Source organism: Prionailurus bengalensis, chromosome A1, assembly GCF_016509475.1.
Source record: "Prionailurus bengalensis isolate Pbe53 chromosome A1, Fcat_Pben_1.1_paternal_pri, whole genome shotgun sequence".
Classification (NCBI taxonomy): domain Eukaryota; kingdom Metazoa; phylum Chordata; class Mammalia; order Carnivora; family Felidae; genus Prionailurus; species Prionailurus bengalensis.
The window spans coordinates 70,200,927-70,222,193 of NC_057343.1; the positions used below are offsets into that span (position 1 = coordinate 70,200,927).

The 21,267-nt window shown below is 48.1% G+C and overlaps 1 protein-coding gene and 1 pseudogene across 4 annotated transcripts in view; one reads left to right on the forward strand and one right to left on the reverse strand.

Moving 5' to 3' along the window:
* The window catches only part of STK24 (serine/threonine kinase 24), a 121,239-nt gene that overhangs the window by 5,872 nt on the left and 94,100 nt on the right, over positions 1–21,267 (reverse strand). For 3 of the 4 annotated variants that reach the window (XM_043582010.1, XM_043582027.1, XM_043582002.1), the window contains exons 4-9: positions 18,451–18,559; positions 17,999–18,156; positions 7,765–7,950; positions 5,072–5,217; positions 3,461–3,590; positions 2,118–2,186 (exon numbers count right to left, since the gene is read on the reverse strand). In XM_043582010.1, coding sequence (XP_043437945.1) covers positions 2,118–2,186; positions 3,461–3,590; positions 5,072–5,217; positions 7,765–7,950; positions 17,999–18,156; positions 18,451–18,559 — 798 coding nt within the window. The remainder of the gene's footprint in view (positions 1–2,117; positions 2,187–3,460; positions 3,591–5,071; positions 5,218–7,764; positions 7,951–17,998; positions 18,157–18,450; positions 18,560–21,267) is intronic. The other variant, XM_043582019.1, reaches the window with a different exon arrangement.
* LOC122495985 lies at positions 8,692–12,615 on the forward strand (annotated as a pseudogene).

Sequence of the window (21,267 nt, forward strand, 5' to 3'; positions counted from 1 at the left end):
AACTGGCACCCCTAAATTCTGGGAAGCTGGCGTCCCTATCGGCCCCTCTGCCCCCATAAGAAATCATGACGGTGTCCTTAGCACCGCCTCACGTGAGGCTGATGACTCGTAAGCCCTCTCTGGGATGGATGCGACCAAGACGTGCCCCGTGACAGGGAAAGCTGTTCCAGCACCAGGCAGCAGGTGCATGGCTGAGCCTCTCCAAACAAGAGCCCCCCTCCTCGATTTCACCTTTAGGAAATCATTCACCTTTAGTTTCGGCTTTCAAGCTGCTGGGAACACATCACTCCCGGCACCAACCCCATCCTGACCACATTTTCCACGGCTGAAGGGACACACGAGGGAACCGGAAGCCGTGTCGTTGGGAGGGGCAGCGGGAGGGGGTTCGCTCGCTGGGCTCCTGCTGGTCAGACTGTGGTGCAGCAGACCCGGAGGTGGCCACCGGTGTCTGTCTAGGGCTCCCCATCACTTAACAACCACAGAGAACAGCATTTACAAGTCCTGAGTGCGTAACCTCTGCCTTCCCCTGTTTCCCACTCGGTTTTCCTCCCTTGCTTGATCAGCCCCCGACCAGAATGAGCCACCTGCACCCACTGATGTCAGGAACACGCGCATCCGCAGACACGGGGTTGAGGAGTTTTGGAGTATGATGTAAAATGACACACACTGAACACTTCAAACATGTGGTTACCAAGTACTACTAATAAAAACAAAGAAAAGACACCTGTGACTTTACCTTCAGGCTAGCAGGAAAAAAAATCAAAATCAAAGCAGTATTCCATTTAGGATTAATTCATTAGTTCCAAATAATGATTCCAGAACAGTTTCTTCATATGCCCCACGAAAAATACATGGCTTCAGACAAACAGGAAATACCTATGCCATTTTCCCAAACTGCCTGACGCTGGTGGAGCGCCAATGGCAAGATCACAGGGGAGCAAGGGAACATCCAGAAAGCCTGGAGGACCACTCTCCCAAACTACACAATAATGAGCAAGATGGTGTCTTATGGACAGAAGAGGAAGAGTGCAAGTACCCAGAAAAATCAGCCAGGACGAGAGCCAAAGAGGGACCCAGAGAAGCCTCCACCTGCCCTGTGGGAAACCCGTGCGTTCAGTGGTTTCAACTCCATACTCCAGGCTCCAGCATGGCCCCTCAGGCAAGTTCGAGAGGGCAGACCCTGGGCAGGGGACGGACTAGGAGCTGGATGAAGCCAACCCGGACACGGGGGGGGGGAACACCTTGCCAAGGGGGAGTCACTGTGTGACTGAGGTTCAGGCCAAGTGGAGTGAGCAGGGCGGGGAGCCTGTGTGCATGGAGGCTCCCGTGGGGAGCTCTGAATCACCAAACAGAAGGTACTAGAGTGCGACTTGTTCTGAATTATCTTACAGGCAGCCGGGGGGGGGGGGGGGGCTCAAAAAAAAAGGACAGGGAGATCTCCAACTTGATTTTCAAATCACCTACTAACTGGATGAAGAATAATCTTCAGTTTCAAAAATCTATTGTTGAGAACATCTCAAAATGCCACATACATATAGGTACCTACATGAGTCAGGGGTGGGGGTGTGGGGGGCTCCCCGGGGAAGGAACGGGGAAGAGCACATGGGTGTAGTCCCAGAACGAAGGAGGGACGGGCTGCTCACTGGGGACACTGGTGGCCTGCTGGGTTAAGTGACTACAGGAGGATCCCAGTGAAATATGGGGGCACTCTGGGACAACTGAGGTCTCCAGGGAATCCAATTTCTCCTTTCAAATAAAATTCTACTTTTTACATCGCCATACACTTGTCTGCGGCAAAGCACCCACGCTACAGCCAAACAGATTTTGTAGAAGGCAGTATAACTGAGGCTGAAAATCGCCCTGGTCACACAGAGACTTGGGCTGGGCCAGGACACTTGAGGTGACATCACAGGGACGTTTCCCAGGAGGGGCGCCGGGAAGGTCGTGCCCAATGCTGCCCGGCCTCATGGGACCACGGTGTGGACTCTCCTCCTGCTTGTGCCAACTTCTTCTAACCTCCCAAATGCTACGGGCAACATGTCACAGAAAGAGGACCCTGCTCCCCACTACCTCCCCCGCCACATCCCCCCCACCTCAAAGTCAACTGGGGATCTTACCTCTGCAAACAGAGGAGAAATAATTGTAGATAAACACTGAGAGAAAGGCCTCTTTGGGATGTCTTTCATCTTAGGGAAGAAAGAAAAGGTAATCAGAGGGAAGTATTTTAACATTCATACTGCAACAATTCAAACTGTAGACTTCAGACATGCATCACATCAAATCTGAAATGCTGTCTGTTTGCAGGGATACCCAATGGGTCTGTCTTGCTGTCTTTCACTAAACTACAATGTTTCATTTGCAGCAATGCGCATCAAGCATGCAGCTGGGGAAACCAGGGTCCGGATTCCAAATGGAAAGACCCACGAGGTCCCAAAAGTGGCATCTGTATTCCAACACTGTGCTACCTATGTAGTGAGACTTGACTACAGAAACCAGAACCGAAGCTGACTGTTGCCAAGTGACTGTCGTAGGACAGCGGCCTATTTTCTACTTTTGCAACCTCTATAATAACTCCTATCTGCTTATCAAAGCCAGACTTATAGGATCACCAGGGGGCAGCCACTGGTCTACACTGCCGGAGAGGGACTACGCCACCGTGCTGTAAAAAGATTTTAAAAATACAGTTTTTCATAAACTTAAATAGGCATAAAACCAATTAATCAAAATAAGGTTTTATATATGTACCAAAAGCACTACATTTGTCTTTAAGATCTTAAACAAAAACTTCATCCCAAAATTCTGGTACCTTTTATGAGTAACCCCAATACACAAAGCAATACCCTGACCCCTGCTAATGTGCAAGTGTCAGGAAACGGATTCCACGGTGGTGGTGCAGGGCTGGGGGTGGGGTGGGGAGACAGCAGCAGCCTCTGCAGAGCAGACCTGAGGCCAGATTCTCAGGTCTGACTCTCTGGGTCATGAGATAGAATCTTTTTCTTTTTTTCTTTTGTTTTTTAATTTAAATTCAAGTTAGTTAACATACAGTGCAATCCTGGCTTCAGGAGTAGAACCCAGTGATTTGTCACTTCCATATAATACCCAGCGCTCAGTCCAACAAGTGCCCTCCTTAATACCCATCCCCCATTCAGCCCACCCCCCGACCCACGTCCCCTCCAGCAATCCTCAGTTTGTTCTCTGTATTTAAGAGTCTCTTGCTGCTTGCCACCCTCTCAGTTTTTATCTTTTCCTTCCCTTCCCCTATGTTCACCTGTTGTGTTTCTCAAATTCCACATAGGAGTGAAATCGTAGGATACCAGACAACATAACTTCTTATCTGTCAATTCAGGGACCGAGAAATTCCAAAAAAGCCTGCCCAGTAAAGGAGCAGGCTCCACACAAAAGGGACTCAGGACCACCACTGGCTGAGGATGACAGGTGTTAGTCGCTGAGCCAACGTTACCTTATTCCTTTCTAAGTCTGAAGGCTGAAGGGCTCCATTCTCAAGATTCTTTGGATCTTTCTCCCGGATAGTGAAGATCCAGTCCCCAGAGTCGCTGCCTCCAGACGCCTGGCTGTCAGTATCTGTTTCCCTTTGTAGAGAAATGCAGGCCAACTCCGTGAGCCAGCGCACGGCTCCGTCCCAAGGAGACCCACGCTCTCCTGCCCCAACCCCAGACTCCACCCCTACCTCCCATCTCCACTCTCCACCACCACACCCCCCCGACCCTCCTTTCAGAAGAGGACCTTGCCTCCTGCCTCAGAGAAAAGGAGAGACCATCAGACTGAGGCTCCCATAACTTCCCACAGTGCCAGCCGCACCCACACTTTCCATCCTGCCTCCCGAAAGGGAGAGAGGCGTCTCTTCTGCAAAACAATCCCCCGCTGTGCGACAACCCCTCTCCCAGAGGGCACTTTTCTCCTCTTGGTCTCCCTTCCCATGAACAACAAGTAGCCAGGCCTGTGGCTCCCTCAACACACCCGCCCCTCGAGCTACGGCCATGTCTCAGTCTGAATTCTTGGATGTGTTACCTACACTCACTGTCTCCATTCCTTACATTCTACTCACGCCAGAACCAACCTCGCCCCTGCACTGATGCCCAAGGCCACTGATGCCCAGCACACCACTGGACAAGGGGGTTACTGCTCAGTCCTTCACCTGCTTGAGCCCTGAGCCTCAATGTTCCTGCTCGTCACCCTTCCCCTCCAGGCTCTCTGCACCCAGATCGCCCCTGACCCGGGTCATCCACAGGGTCGTCCTCTACACTAGGTGGTTCCCAGCACTCGGCCCTAGGCCTCCGGTCCTTCGCACTCTGCAGATGGAATCTGGGCAGCACCATTCACTCTCGTGGCTCCAATGACCATTTAGAGCGTGATGCCTTAAAATCCATGACCCTCGCCTACACGCCTCCTGAGCCTGGATGCCATTCTACACTGGACACATCCTCTTGGATGTCTCATCAGTGACTCACAGCCTGTATTCAGGACACTGTCCTAACGGCCCCCACGTTCACGTCAGAGCAGGTGGTCTAGCTTCCCCCGACACCTCGTTCGTGTCTTCAGCTAACGGAATCCCAACAGGCTTAACTTGATGCCAGTTTTTAGTAAGCAGCTTCCCACAGAGCTTGTACAACCCAAGTGTCTACCACAACACAACACGAGATCGTAAAAACATACGTTTCTATCTTTTAAAAAATACTTTTAGGGCAGTTTGATCAATATTTTTAACAGCAGGAAGAAGAAAAGGAGAAGGAGGCCAGTTCTAGTCCTTTAAGAGCAATTCCGCCATACAGATTTTTCCTGGGCAGACTCCACTGGCAACAAAAAGAGGCTAATAGGCTCCCAAACTGTCCCGTGCAAACACAAGAATCCCCATCAAGCCGGATTATCTAAAGACATATCGAATTCACAAGCAAGGCAGTAACAACCACTCCCCACCCCCCACAACACCCAAACAAGAGACAAGAACACACACGAATGTGACGCGTGCCCAGGGCTCACAGGCACCCCCCACCCCCACAGCCCACAGGAGCCCGGCTCACGTGCACCCTATAATCCGGGGGAGCCGACTCACGTGTCTGAGTCTTCAGAACCGGAGTCTTCGTGGCTCTGCTCGGCCCTCCATCTCTTGTACCGGTCGATGAGCTCGGTCAAGTAGGAGGTCTTCTTTGAGTTGCGTATTATAAACTTGTGCTTCAGTAACTCCTTAGCAGTGGGTCTCTGGGAAACAAACCACCAAACGAGAGAAAGCATAAGATGAAGTTCCCTGCATTCTGATTCTGCCCTGAAGGACAGACTTCTGCCTCAAAATGTCAAACAACATGCTAAAACTAAACTAAAGATCAAGTTCTGCTTCAGAGTTCGTTTCCGTAACAAAAGCCATTATTCAAACAACAGTCGTTGGGCACCCGTGGGTGGGAGTCCACGTTCAGTGTGGACACACAGCACTTAGTATCTAATGCGGTCCTGAACATTCTATAGGTAACCATCCGATGAAAGCAAACAACCTTCCTCTAGAAAAACACATTTACACAGGAAATGTGTCAGAGAATTTCAGAGATCATTCAAGACACCTAGAACACATACCTTCTGGTGTTCACACGACATGTTATTACAAATGCCGGCAGGAGAGAAAATATATATTCTGTATTACCTTGGTGATCTTCTATGTTAACGTTTGGCTCCTTCTCCCCAACACAGTAAGATAAATGTTCATTTGGCTACATCTAGAGGAAACTAGAGAGGAGCCAAGAGATTCCCTTTTCTTTTTTTTTTTTTTTTTTTTTTTTTTTTTAATTTTTTTTTCAACATTTATTTATTTTGGGGACAGAGAGAGACAGAGCATGAACAGGGGAGGGGCAGAGAGAGAGGGAGACACAGAATCGGAAACAGGCTCCAGACTCTGAGCCATCAGCCCAGAGCCTGACGCGGGGCTCGAACTCACGGACCGCGAGATCGTGACCTGGCTGAAGTCGGACGCTTAACCGACTGCGCCACCCAGGCGCCCCGAGATTCCCTTTTCTTTGACACCGAAACAGAACCCAAGTTCCCTGGCTCATCAGCTTCCCCAATTCAGAAATACTGGTTTCCTTAGTCTGTCTCTTCCCCTGGGATTGGGGCGAGGCCCTCACCCAGGGCCTCGGTTCAGCCTGGCCACAGCCACACAGCATACTTGGAACTTGGCAACCGCTTTTGAGGATGGCAAACCCAATCATTACGGGGAGCATGGCTTCCCAGGGAGAAATGAATGTAGCCCAAACCGGGGCAAACAGCAAGAACACACAAACAACACCAGTTAGACTAAGGTCCCACCTACTCCGAGTTAACTAAAGCTTTATTCATGAGAGCCGGGCAGGTGTCTCAAATTCAAGCTTACAGAAAACCTGGGTCACCTCAGGTTATGTCTCCCTCCCTGTCTGTTTCCCTGATTGTGAAGCTCCACGTGTGTCAGAAGTGCTCAAACCCTCAGCTTCTCGTCCTTTCCCTCCATGCGCGTGGGGACCAGGCAGGGATGGGGATGTGTGCACTGGGCAAGTAGGCGGATACTAGAAGTCGACTTGGAATGGGAAGGTGAGTACACATCGCGGGTGTATCTTCTCAAGTGCTGCTGCACCGTGGCGGGGGGCTCACATCAAGACAGCACGTCCAGAGCGGTGTCGACAGAGAGAGGAACAGTCCACACCCCTGACGCCTGATGCTTTCCTGAGATGCCGGCTTGTGTGGCCTCAGGCTGCACCCCCAGAGGTTCGGAGAAAATGTTGCATTTCCCCATCGCATTCCTTCACAAAGCTGGCATATTAGAGAACCATGGTGCTCTTGTAAACTCAGTCACCCCTTTTCAGATAGGAGCTCATTAAAAAAGGGCTTCGGCTTGGCCTTCAGCCCATGCTGCTGCAAAACTCAGAAACAAATCAAGGGGATACGGTGCTATACACAACACCGAAATACAAAGGTAACTTTCAAAGATATATCCTAATTGAGAGACAATTCGGCTAACGCTGTATAGGGTTACTGCCATATGACTCTGCCAGGGTCAACTGTACCCAAGAAAAGAGTAAAAAGGAAAGGATAGGAGGGCAAGGTGGGTGATTCACTTCTGTTTTTTTATTTGCCTTTTCTTTCCTCACACACACCAAGAAGAAACTGAAAACATCTACTTTAAAGACACATTTAGCCATTATTTTTTTGGCCAGACTTCGCGATTACTAAAAACGGCTTAAAATAGCCTGACCTTTCACTATAAATATTAAAAATTTATGATTCCACATATAATATTAAGGAGAACAGTCTTCGGGCTCAATGAGGTTATGAGAAGGTAGACAATCTGAAAGGAAATAAGTAGATTTTCGTTTCTTGCAAGATAAACAATAAATAAAAACATTTGCAACTCAAATCAATCATAGCCATGTAGAAAAAAAATTAACGTGGGGCGCCTGGGTGGCTCGGTCGGTTAAGCTTCCGACTTTGGCTCAGGTCACAATCTCACGTTTCGTGAGTTCGGGCCCTGCATTGGGCTCTGTGCTGACAACTCGGAGCCTGAAGCCTGCTTCAAATTCTGCGTCTCCCTCTCTCTCTCCCCCTCCCCCGCTTGTGCTCTCTCAAAAATAAATAAATGTTAAAAAAAAAAAAATTAGAAAAAAAAATCAACGAGATCGTGAAGACAATGGTGACTAGGACAAGAGCAATTACAGAAATTCCAAGAAAATGTATCTAGACCAAGTGTGGCCGCACAGGAAGAGACGCTCGCCCCGAGCTTGCAAGACTCACAAAGCTTGGCTCCTTGTTCAAACAGGCTTCAACGAACTCCTTGAGGGCTTTGCTGTAGTTGCCTTCCAGCGTCGGGGGATTGTTCTTTGGAATGAGGAATAAAACCTTCATGGGATGCAGCTCGGAGTGAGGGGGCTCCCCTTTTGCGAGCTCGATGGCTGTTATGCCCAGGGACCAGATGTCTGCCTGCAACAACAGAGCATCTTTAGAGACACCGGGAAGTGAATAAATTCAAATAAATAGATTTCTTAAGGAAGGAAAAAAAAATTCACACACATCTCAGTGTACTTCTGAGGTTTTAAAGATCATTATTTTTAAGTGAACAGAAAAAAGGCTTTGGAATAATTTCAAAATAGGCGACACACAGGAGAAAATTTAATACATAAAACATCCTCTGGCCCTGCACCTAGGCAGCTTTTACAATTATTCACCCTCCATTTACTGCTGGAAGTACAAGGCACTCCGTGTTAACTGAAGTCCCCGGAGTTGTAGGATGGGTAAGGAGAGGTGAGCAGAGAGGGCACACTGGGGGCGTTCCGCGACTCATCCCATCAAGCCAGCTTACGACTAAGCACAGCTGTGAGGTCGAGAGCAGCCACACTGGTCCAGAGACTTGGGTTTAAACGCCAGTTCTACAACCAAAGCCTTATGATATTACACAAAATATCTAGCCTGTGAGCCCAGTTCTCTCATCTGTAAAATGGGAATAATACCAGGGTGGTTGAGCAAGGTGCCTCACATAGTGCCTAGAACTTAAAGGAAATGGGTTTCTTATGAAAATGTTCAAGCGCACATAGAAATGGAGAATATTAACTGAATGTACCCCCCCCTAGACTCATCACATGAAGTTACTAATTATTAACAATTTGCCACATGGGCTTTGTCTATTTTTTGCCACAGTGCCTTGTAAAGGAAATCACACACACCATGACGTGCACCCTTTGCTTCAGCTTTGTAAGGGTTTTTTACTACCTATCAACACCTAAAATTAACAGTAATTTTAAAACTGACAATAATATGGGGCACCTGGGTGGCTCGGTCGGTTAAGAATCCGACTCTTGGTTTCAGCTCAGGTCATGATCTCACAGTTAGTGAGTTCGAGCCCCACGTCAGTCTCTGCACTGACAGCATGGAGTCCTCTTGGGATCCTCTCTCTCCTCCTTTCTACTGCTCCCCTGCTTGTGCTCTCTCCCAAAATAAATAAGTAAACTTAAAAATTAACAATAATTTAATATGCTGTAACAATAGTTAAATTTTCTCAATTCTTAAAGTATTTTCACGGTCAGCTTGCTGGAATCAGGATCCAAAGGAAACCCATACCTTGCGACCGGCCGGCAGGTCACCTAAGGCTCTTTTAATGTACAACAGTCTGCACCCTGCCCCATCTCCCCAGTGCCACTGTCTTGAGGAAGAAACAGGCCCCCAAATTATGGATTTGTCTGGTTTCTTCTGGAGTCAATTACTGCTGTTTTTCAAGCTCCTGTATTTCCTGTCAAATGACAGGTTAATTGGCTCTCGGGGCTTGGTTAGATCCACCGCTGGCAGGAAGCAGGAGGCATCACACAGGGTCCAGCTGCCCAGTCCCACTCCTGCCGTGGCCACAGGGGATCAGCTGGGGGGAAAAGAACCCCATGGCCATGGGAGGCAAGTAAAAAAAAAAAAAAAGCAGGTAGTCGTGAAGAAAGCAGTTAAGGAGGCTCCCTCGGCAGTTGCTAGCAGCCCCCGGCAAAGGGGACAGCCGCTGTTAAGGACACAGCAGGACCGAGGGGCCAGTAAAGCAGGGGAGGAGGTAGGGTGGCCTCTGCCCCACGGCAACTACCACACCTTTGGTGCTCTGCTCACCGGGCACTGGAAACCCATGGCAGATCAGAACCTAACCGATCCCTCCACTCACTCTACGGCAAGGAAACGGAAAGGCTGAGACACCGTTCGGGTCACGGCAGGACACAGACATTTCTGACCTTCAAGACCCGCCGTGTCCTCACAACCCTAGTGAGTGCCAGAGACCCTCACGGCTATCTCCCCGCCCAGCAGCCCGTGCGGTCGGGGCCAACCACACGCTCCATTTCTTCTGTTCTCAGTGAAGATGGCTGCAACAGGCGGCAAGCCCCATTCTAAATTCCTTGTCCTACAGGGATCAGACTGGAAGAGTCGGCACGGGGAGCCATAGTCCCACCTGCCTTCTCTTGGCAGCCCGGACTCTGCTTCGGTTCACGTGTGTAGTTGCTTTTAAAATCAGCAAGGGGGCGCCTGGGTGGCTCAGTCAGTTAAGCGTCCGACTTTGGCTCAGGTCATGATCTCACAGGTTCGTGAGTTCGAGCCCCGCGTCGGGCTTTGTGCTGACAGCTCAGAGCCTGGAGCCTGTTTCAGATTCTGTGTCTCCCTCTCTCTGACCCTCCTCTGTTCATGCTCTGTCTCTTTGTGTCTCAAAAATAAATAAACGTTAAAAAAAATTTTTTTTAATAAAAAAAAAATAAAATCAGCAAGAAGGTGACTGACTGCAGAGTGCCTGCCCCCAGGAGGGGGAAGCTGGGTCACGGGGGCGTGCGGCAGGACGAGAGCAGGCATGCAGGGAGGGAGGGATGCGAGCGCGGGGGAGCACTCAGCCCTCACATGGCGGCAGCTCTTTCCCCTCAACGTCCAGCTGCCACTCCCGCCTTCCTGGACTTGGCGAGAACTGCTGCTCTTTGCAAAGCTTGCTGCTTGGCATCCATCTGCCTCCCGGCCGTACAGACACAGGGCCTTAGTCCCACTGACCCCTGGGACCACCTCCAGGCCCCCAAGCATCCCACAACCACTTAAAAACTCGGTAATTAGAAGGCCAGACTGACGATGGTCTTTGCTGGCGGCCTCTCGTGGCATGCCCATGCACTTACTTCCCTCAGGCTCCAGGCCGGACAATAAGCAGACAGCCACAACATTTCAAGGACCCGGCCCCTGCTTCCACACGCCAGTACGGGCCAAAGGTCGGCCAAGGAAGCCGCCTTCTCAGCCCCACCCATAAGACATTGCCAAGGTCTTCAGAGAGGCACAGGCATCGCCCTCCTGCATCCCCCGGGAGGGCCGGCCAGTACAGCTTCGTCATGGCAAAACATGTGCCATCCAGCCAGGCAGCCGAGCCAGGAGCCCGTGTGTCATGCCAGCTCTTGAATTCCTCTTTGGATCCTCCTAGATCAGCCAGGTGCCAGGTGTGTGGCTCCTGGCCTCTGGGCACCTGGTCCCCCTCTATCTTCCTCTATCCTTTGTTCCCTGGGCTTCTCTGGGGGGCTCCCGAGCATCTTCCTCCCTGGGGACTCCCTCTCTAGACATCTCACACCCTGCTGACTAATGTGGAAAACTTGATGGACACTTGAACACATGGCAAGGAAGCTGGCATTATGTATCAAAAGCCATAAAAATATCCACACTTGCTAAAACCAATTAATTCCACTTCTAGGAATCTGTCCTAAATAAGTAATTTTAGATTTAGAAAATGGTGTATGCTGCCCAAAACATTCAACAGCAGCATTTCTCACACTAAACCTGGGAGGAATGATTAAGTTGCTCTAACATATTTATGGAAATACTGCACATGTGATGACGTTGTTGACAGAGAATCAGAAATAACACCAGAGTCTATCTATTACTGTATTTAGGAAATGTGGCATCACATGGGAACACGTGTCTGGGTTTTAAAATGAAAGTTATGTGGGGGAAGGGCGGTCATTTTCCAAAGCAATTAAAATCGAGGCATCAGAAGAGACCTGTTTTACTGCCATCTGGGAAAAACACGAAACTAGATATTAAAGGAAAACAAACGGGTTTTCAATATAAACCCAAGTCAACAGTTGTAAGGGCAGGCGCTTTGAAACGCAGATACGTATCTGTGAACGGACTTTTTTTCCTACATGCACAGTTCTAGAGGCATGCTCCTAAGTGACCACAGAGTTACCTGGTATTGATGATCAGAGACTCTTGCCAGTGAGGCTGGGGTTGCTACTAAAATACAACATTCTAAACCCTTGTAATACCGTGTTAATTAAGTAAAAGTAAGCTGACTACAAATCTGCAGATACAACACACTGTAAGTGGTATGAAAAATTTATGAACAGAAAATATTCTAGTAGGAACCACAGTCAACTGTCTATAATCACAAGGAAGAGGAGCGGGGAGAAAAAGAAAACAAAACAAGAATCCTGCCTTTTGGCTCCCTGAGCAGCACGATGGTGGTGGTCAGAACAAGTGCCTTATGAAAGGTGACAAAAAGGGAGCCAGAAAGAAAGTGGTTGGTCCATTTTCTAAGTACGATGCATACGATGTGAAAGCACCAGCTATGTCAATATAAGAAATACTGGAAAAACACTCGTCAGGAGAAATCAAGGAAACAAAGTCACATCTGATGGCCTCAAGGGTTGTATTTTTGAAGTGAGCCTTGTTGATTTGCAGGAACGATAAAGCTGCATATTTAGAAAGTCAAGCTGATTAGTGAGGATGTTCAGGGCAAAAACTGCCTAATTTCCATGACATGGATCTTAGCTGTAAGAAAATGTGCTCCATGGTCAAAACACAGCAGACCAGGACTGAAGCTCATGGTGATGTCATGATTACCGATGGTTATCTGCTTCGTCTATTTTGTGTTGGCTTTACTAAAAAATGCAACAACCGGATGCAGAAGACCACTTATGGTCGACACCAACAGGTCTGACAAAATTGGAAAAAGGTGATAGAAATCACGACCCAAGAGGTACAGATAAATGACTTGAAAGAAGTGGTCAATAAACTGATTCTAAACAAGGGTACCTGGGGGGGCTCAGTCAGTTAAGCGTCCGACTTTGGCTCAGGTTATGATCTCACAGTTCATGAGTTCAAGCCCTGCGTTGTTGGGCTTTGTGCTGACAGCTGGGAGCCTGGAGTCTACTTCCAATTGTGTGTGTGTGTGTGTGTGTGTGTGTGTGTGTGTGTGTGTGTGTGTCTGCCCCTCCCCTGACTGTGCTCTATTCTCTCTCTCTCTCTCTCTCAAAAATAAACATTAAAAAAATTTTTTTCAATTTATAAACTCTTTCTAGACTGCATCAGAAAAGATACAGAAAAGGCTTATTTATCCACTCCATGAGGTCTTTGTTAGAAAAGTAAAAATGCTGAAGAAGCCCACATCTGAATTAGGAAAACTCCTGCAGATTCATGGTGAAGGCAGTAGTTCTGGAAAAACTACTGGGGATGAAACCAGTGCTAAACTTGAATGAGCTGATGGATAGGAGCCACCAGTCTGAGAATCTGCTTAAAATTCAGACATTTAATGCTGACAAATAAAAAATCTTATTTGTGATGTTTTATTTCTTTTTTAATGTTTATTTATTTTTGAGACAGAGAGAGACAGAGCATGAACGGGGAAGGGTCAGAGAGAGAGGGAGATACAGAATCTGAAACAGGCTTCAGGCTCTGAGCTGTCAGCACAGAGCCTGACGCGGGGCTCGAACTCACAGACCATGAGATCATGACCTGAGCCAGCGTCAGAAGCTCAACCAACTGAGCCACCCAGCCACCCCAAAGATGTTTAATTTCTGATTGTTCTTTTTAAATCATCTAAGCTTGGTGAATTAGATGTTCTAAACTGGTGGTGATGTGAAGTTTTCTGAATTAGCGTATGGATTTTATCCATTGCTCTTAGTTAATAAATAGCTGTGAATTGGAAGTGATCTGTTAAGCTGCAGTGATCTGGACTAGAAGTGTTATATAGGTGGTTAATAAAAGGAAATCTTTTCTGGGGCACCTGGGTGGCTCAGTCGGTTCAGCGCCCAGCTTCCGCTTAGATCATGATCTCACAGTTCATGGGTTCAAGCCCCAAGTCGGGCTCTGTGTTGACAGTTCAGAGCCTGGAACCTGCTTCAGGTTCTGTGTCTCCTCTCTCTGCCCCTTCCCCGCTCACACTCTGTCTCTTTCTCTCTCTCAAAAATAAACAAACGTTTAAAAAAAATTTTAAGGAAATCTTTAAAAAAAAAAAAAAAGGAAGAAAGAAAAGAAAAAAATACGAATCCCAAATCAGTTATAACTAGTCAAAACATAGGTCAAAAAAGGATTTGACAGAAACTATTTACTTAGATGCAGTACTGAGGAACACATTTATAAGCAGCATATAAAGGTATAAAAATCCTTTCAGCACCAAACATCAACACACAGCTGATTAGAAAAGCCCCAATCACTACTTCATGCTGAGAGCCTACTGTTTACTCTCCTAGCTGCATGTTTTCCCTTCTGGCTCACATCCTATCCTGCCCCCACCTCCAGGACTCATTACTCGCAGCGGGGGTCTGTGGTAATTCCTGATCCTGGGCTGGAACCAGAGGAAGCCAGCGGATCAGCACCAGACAGGGAGGGCCAATCACACGCTGCAGTGAACAGGCCAACCACGCAGATTCCAAAAACTGATGGGCTAATACTGCTGCTTTTCACTCATCTTTAACAATTTTTTTTTTCCACCAACGCATCTATCACCTATTGCCATTTTTCACCATGGTTAGACAATATATGGTTATTTTGGAGACTGGACATCAAAATAACTTAAGCCTGTGCTGGGGTGATAGGTCTACAGGTGTTTTTCTTTTTCCATCACTTCCCCCCCCCCCCCCCCAGTGTTTTCCAGTATGTACTGCTTTTGAGGCCATAAAAAGGGAAAAGTCATTTACAAGAGAATACAGACACCAGCCTCTCAGGGTCTACAGGATATTTCAGTTAACAGGCAAGTCAATTTCTCCATTCTCATTTACATTCTTCACCACAATCTACAATCCAGATACATAGGTCTCTCCGTTCCCACACTGGACTTGGATCGAACATCCCTCCCTCATCTCTAAGGGGTCTGTGAAGCCTTCCCCAGCTCGCTCTGACATTCCTCACTCAGCTCCCTGCGCCCCCGCTCCCTGTTAGAGCTACCTGCCCAGTACTGCAATTACTCATGGGAGATACCAATTATTTAGCACTGGGCACAACTACAGCAATAACCAAATGAATGAATACACAAAAGGGACATGGAACACGGACTATGTCTTTACACAAGTCCAATCCATTTGCTAACATGCCATCACCATAACCTTATACACAAAGGGTGGGGGGGGGGGGGGGGGCGAGGGAGAAAGATTAATGTTCTCCAGCCCAAGCCCCTGCTCAGTGTCGAAAGCAAAGGCTTCCTTATGGGAGAGCAGAGTTATCTCCCTTGGCACATCTTCTAGGTCTCAAGTCTTCTTTTTTTTTTTTTTTTTTTTTAATTTTTTTTTTCAACGTTTATTTATTTTTTGGGGGACAGAGAGAGACAGAGCATGAACGGGGGAGGGTCAGAGAGAGAGGGAGACACAGAATCGGAAACAGGCTCCAGGCTCTGAGCCATCAGCCCAGGGCCTGACGCGGGGCTCGAACTTACGGACCGCGAGATCGTGACCTGGCTGAAGTCGGACGCTCAACCGACTGCGCCACCCAGGTGCCCCATCTCTCAAGTCTTCTTAAATAAACCAAGCTACCCTACTTCACCTTAAAAATAACAGGAATAAGGCTCTTAAGACACATGGGTAATCATGACCTAATAATGTCGTACTTAGATTATGAACTAAGATCAACATAAGACGTCCTACATGTACGTCCTCTGTGTACAAACACATTCAGGACACCTAAGGAGTCTGGACAAATGACAAGCAGTCAAAGATACGGGTTCAAGAGGTCATTACGTTAAACAAGGTTCTAGACATATACACACAACGAATAAAAATTTTAATTAGTTAATTAACTAATAAAACTTTGGTCCAGTAAGATGAAGATCCCAGGAAGGCAGGTGCATGCTATCCTTGGCCCAACCAGACCATTCTTTGAACAATAGGGAGTGTACCAAAAATGAAAGTGATGGGAACAGAACCACCCACCGGGGCTGTGCGCTCCTTTCTGGAATGCAAAGGCTGATGGAGAAAATGCCTGGATGGACACCTGAGGAAGACTGGAAGGGGCCCATGGAAAAAAAAACAAATAAGTTTGTGTATCAGGAGAGCAGAGTAACCACAAAGCCCCTCCAAGAGCACAGAGCACCCGGCCAGGGGGCCAGGCCAGCCTCTGAGAAGGGAGGCAGTCACTGGAAGAGGATCTGTAAATCAGGCATTGTTCCAGACAAAAGCTGCTAGCCCAGAGCCACAACTACTGGGAGGGAACTAATGTCACGTTATCCCCCGAGGCCCCAGACTCAGACATAGAGATTAGCCTTATCTGCACTTTCCACACCTCCTGGGTCAACAAATCTGGGAAGCCAAGTTCACATAAATGTAATTTTCGCACATGATTTCCAGTTGAGAGGTGTTGGCTATGACCCAGGCAAATGAAAGAATTCACTTCTGACAAGCCAGAGTAAGAGGTATAGTGAAAGGTTAAGGAGAAGAGTGGCATCTACATTCTCAAGCTCCCCAGCCAAGCGGGCGTCCCCAGAGCTGGAGACCAGTATCTTCAAATCCACCTAAGAACACTGCCACACCTACTGATCAGATAAGAGCATTTGGATCAGGACAAGAACTCCAGGGGAAAAAAGGTGGCAAAGCTTTATGATGCAGTAAAACCTCTGCTGCCAGAGGCCACATCTTGGCCACAAGTCCAGAGTGGCCCTGCAAGAGGAAGAAAGAGAGGAAGGGGAAGGTCCCGGATAACCAGGCCACTCCCTGAGGAAAAATGTGAAGTGACCAGTGATGGGTGTCTTAATACTGAAAATACAAGAACTGAATCCAGAGTCACAAGCGCCGTGATTGATCAGCTCATTTACTAGAAAGGAAGAGAAGAAAGCCATCAGTGTGGTGTAATCAGATGAGTTCAGAAACTTGGGTTCTGGTCCCTACCAAAACCTAGACTTACGAACTCCGATAAAAGGGCCTCAGCCTAAAATAAAGAGAGAGGACTGGTCAAGCCCTAAAATGCTATGACGCCATCAGCAAAGGTGGCTGCAGAGAGGACTCTGGATGGAGGGAATCCATCCACAGGGCAAAAAGCACAATGAAGCCCACAGAGCTCTGTTACACTAGGGGTTGAAAACCCACCAGTCACCTACCGGCCAGTGGCTACCAAAGCCATCGGCATGACCATGGCAGTCACAGCCACCACCACAACTTAAAAGTGAGAGAGCCAGGTGGGTCCCTGCCATGCTAGAAGCAGGTACACCTGCCACTCTGATACAACATCTGCTCTTTAAACAGCTGACGGCTCCCACCGATGCCCAAAGGGCCGGAAGGAAGGTTCTGTGCCTAGGAAAAGTCTACTGTCTGCTGACAAGACTCCCATTTTAAAAAGACGAAAACAATGCCTGGCATGTAAATGTATGTGAGTTAAATATTTGTTTTCCTAGAAACTGTTCAGAAGAAACAATTAATTCTCTGTGGACCGTGTGACGATTATTCTGTGTACAACCTGAGAATGAGCAACCTGGGGGAGAGGGGAGTTAAATCAAAGATTCCCGAGGCAAGGTGCCTAGGATTTATAGTCTAAACTAGGAAGTTTAAGAAAGTTGAAGGTACCAGGGAAAACAGAACCCAGGAAAAACTGGGAGAGGACGTTTGACAGGTAAAAAAGGTGGAAAAGAAGAATTATGGTTTGCCTCCTGTTGGGAAGGAGCCTCTGAGAATAAATGATCCTAACTAAGAATTAAAAATAATGAGAGGAAGAATCTGTAGCACTAACTAAAAGCATATTCTTTCCAGACTCTGGTCTTAACATTTTTATGAACTCTCCATTTCTTTCGTGGGAGCCTCCTTCTATGCTTGTCCCTTAACTATGCTTAGGGCTCTGTCCAGGGCCCCCTTCCCTTATCCACTCCCGCTCAGGCTTCCAGCACCACCTATAGACAGACAATCCCCACCCCTCTCTGTGGACCCATATGCCTCTACCTGGCCGTCTCAGGAGGCCTGAACCCATTCTGGCCACCTTGGTCCTCTGTTCTGCCACACCTACCTTCCAATGGGCTCCTTCTCTGGTCCCCACCACCATCGAGCACACATTGTTTAAGCCAAAATAAAAAAAAAAAAAAACAAAAAAAAAAAACTCAGTCACTGTGGGCTGGATAAATAAAGGGTATTAAACGATGTAGGAGACAGAGATGAAATCTGTTTCTAACCGAGGTCGGAGAGAACTACCTTCACGTCCTGCTTCAAGGAACCTGCTTTGGTCCACCTGGAAGAGCTGTAAGGTTGGGTCACAAAAGACAACTCTCTGGACCCAGAAAACAGGAAGAGTCGGCCCTTACCTTGGAGTCGTAGGCTGACTGCTTAATGACTTCAGGCGCCATCCAGAAGGGGGTGCCCACGAAGGTGTTTCTTTTGATCTGGGTATCTGTCAGCTGCCCCGCCACCCCGAAATCGGCCAGCTTCACCTCTCCGTGTTCAGAGAGCAGAACGTTGGCAGCTGCAAAAACAGACCCCAAGACACCTCCTGACGCTCTGTGCTGCTCGGCTTCACCCGTTAGTGCTTCCGGAACACGTACAGTCTCGTCTTCGAGATCTCGTGCTCAACGCGGGCAGGATCGGTGGGATCCCCCTCAAAGCCGCCCCACCCCACCCCACCCCAGGCAGGTTGAAGGCACTCCTTGAACACGTGCAGGACAACCTCCCTTTGAGAAGAAGTACAAGCTTCCCCTGTACTGGGCCTTCCCACCCGCCTTAGGATTTCAGAGGCATGGAAAGCAACATGTTTTCTTACCTTTAATATCTCTATGAATTTTCTTCTCCGAATGCAAATAATCAAGTCCTTTCAGTATTTCTCTTAATATAGTAGCAATCTGAGTTTCATCTAAAGGGCCAGGTTCTAACTAGTAAAAAAAGAGTTATTAAAGTTACTCAAATGATCATTTTAGGAAAAGTTTGAGATGATCAAACACAGTCAATACCCATGTTAAATGAACAATATTCGGGGCGCCTGGGTGGCTCAGTCGGTTGAGTGTCCGACTTCGCTCAGGTCACGATCTCACGGTCCATGAGTTCGAGCCCCGCATCGGGCTCTGTGCTGACAGCTCAGAGCCTGGAGCCTGCTTCAGATTCTGTGTCTCCCTCTCTCTCTGGCCCTCCCCCCATTCATGCTCTGTCTCTCTCTGTCTCAAAAATAAATAAATGTTAAAAAAAAAAATTTAAATGAACAATATTCAAATCTAAAAACATCTTCACTCCAGGGGTGCCTAGGTGGCTCAGCCGGTTAAGTGTCCGACTCTTGGTTTTGACTCAGGTCATGACCTCATGGTTTGTGGGTTCGAGTCCCACGTCGGGCTCTGTGCAGGCAACTGGGAACCTACTTGGGATTCTCTGTCTCCCTCTCTCTCTGCCCCTCCCCTGCTCTCTCAAAATAAGTAAATAAACATTTTTTAAGAAATCAAATAAAAATTTCTTCACTCCAAATAGCCATTTTGCCTGAACAATTAAAACCTATTTAAAAGCAGGGCCAGTGAGAAAGCCTGTGGTCAGCCCAGTCGTGCCAACAAGCTAAGCTTGGGAGGGACTTCAGTCCAGAGACCAAAGCCTGGGAGCTCACAGTTAGGGTACCCCATCCTAACACATAGCATGGTCATCACCACGCCCGTGGTCGTGGCCTGGGGGCCGACTGCCGTCTGAGGCTACACATGCACCAGAACTTTCCAAATCTGAAGTTTTTTTAAATGTGTATTTATTTTTGAGAGAGAGAGATCAAGCATGAGCGGGGAAGAGGCAGAGAAAGGGAGACACACAGAACCTGAATCAGGCTTCAGGCTCTGGGCTGTCAGCACGGAGGCCAGCGTGGGGCTTGAACTCACAAACCTTGAGATCATGACCTGAGCCGAAGTCAGACACTTAACCAACTGAGCCACAGAGGCGAGGCGCCCCTCCAATCTGAATTTTAAGACTGGGGGAAGAGAGCTGAAAAGGGCTCAATTCCAGTGATGCGGGATATTTTTTTTGGGGGGGGGGGTCACATAATAAATATATTAGTCTATTATCCCAAATAAGATATAATCGCCTCTGAAAACCTTTACTGTGAGAAACTCAAAAGAATTAATACTGACGCCTTAAAATTATAATTGTATGAAGATGTAAGGAAGAAATGCCAAATTCATATATCCTCTGTTAAAAGGGAAAATTAGGTTCTAGAGTGCAGCTCAGACAAGGCAAATAGTCCACCATTACTTCAGAGCAGGGAATTCAACCACACCTAATAGTTCCACAAATCAGCACAACAATCTAACACTCCCTACAGGACCAATAATGGTGCCATCAGAGAGAGGGACAGAATTCTCATAATTTATGTTAATTTTTTATCCATATGATAATCCTCAGAATCACATTTTAGATCTGACAGGGATGCTATCATCACCCAAATCCTCACACTTCGTGGAAGGAAGCCACCACCCCGTGACCTTCCCTGCGTAAATTTTAAAAAGACAGATGAGCTATACAGGATCAGACCTGTAAATACAGAGAACTAGTGACTGCCGGAGGAGGGAAGTGCTGGGCAAGACGGTGAAGGGGCGAGGGAGGGACAGGATTCCAGGTGTGGAATGAATGTATGCCACAAGGATAAAAGCCACGGCGCAGGGAACGCACTCAGTGGTATTGCAACAGTGATGTACTTTGCCAGATGATGGCCACACGTGCGGGGAGTACAGCGTATGGAACACGCTGGTCAAATCGCTATGATGTACGCCTGAAACTAGCGTAACATCGTTTGTCAACTACACCCAAAAAAACAAAACCAGAAACAAAAACAGTGGGGTGCCTGGGTGGTTCAGTCAGTTGAGGGTCTGATTCTTGATTTTGGCTCAGGTCGTGAGCTCAGGGTTCGTGGGATCAAGCCCTGTGTTGGGGTCTGTGCTGACAGCATGGAGCCTGCTTGGGACTGACTCTCTCTCTCTCCCTCCCTCTCTCTCTCCCTCTCTCTCTCCCTCCCTCTCTCTCTCCCTCAAAATAAATAACCTTAAAAATAACAAAAAACTAAAAAAAGGTGAAGGAATTCTAAAGCTGACAGATTCACTCAAAAAAAAAAAAAAAAAAAAGACACAGAGAGGAAGAGATGTGCTTTAATCCAAAGGGAAGGGCAGCTAAGACTCTCTAGAGCAGCGTTCCAACAGACACACGTACCCTTTCTCAGACAGGCCTACTTGTGTGCTCAGGGCCTTTGCCGGATGATGGTGACCGAACAGCTGTTAGATGGCGCCCAAGATGGGGGCAAGTGAGGCTCCCCATTTCCCTTCATGACGGCTGGACTCCCACTGGCGCTGCTTTCCAGCCATCGGGCAAGCTGGGCCGCCCCTGCTGCAGGCCCCGCTGGGGGCTCCGGGAACCCCCCTTGAGTGCATGAAAGAGGGAAGGTGGGGGGCGGCTGGGCTGCCTCTCCTAACCCGCGGACCTCAGGGGACTCTGGCAGTGGCAGCCGCGTGCCGGGACCGAGCCGTCCCCCTTGGCAGTCCCCCGTGCACAATGCACGAACAGGACAACGCGCCGGTCGCTCTGGTCCTACCACGTGTTACACGCTCAGAGGTCACACTCATGGGTC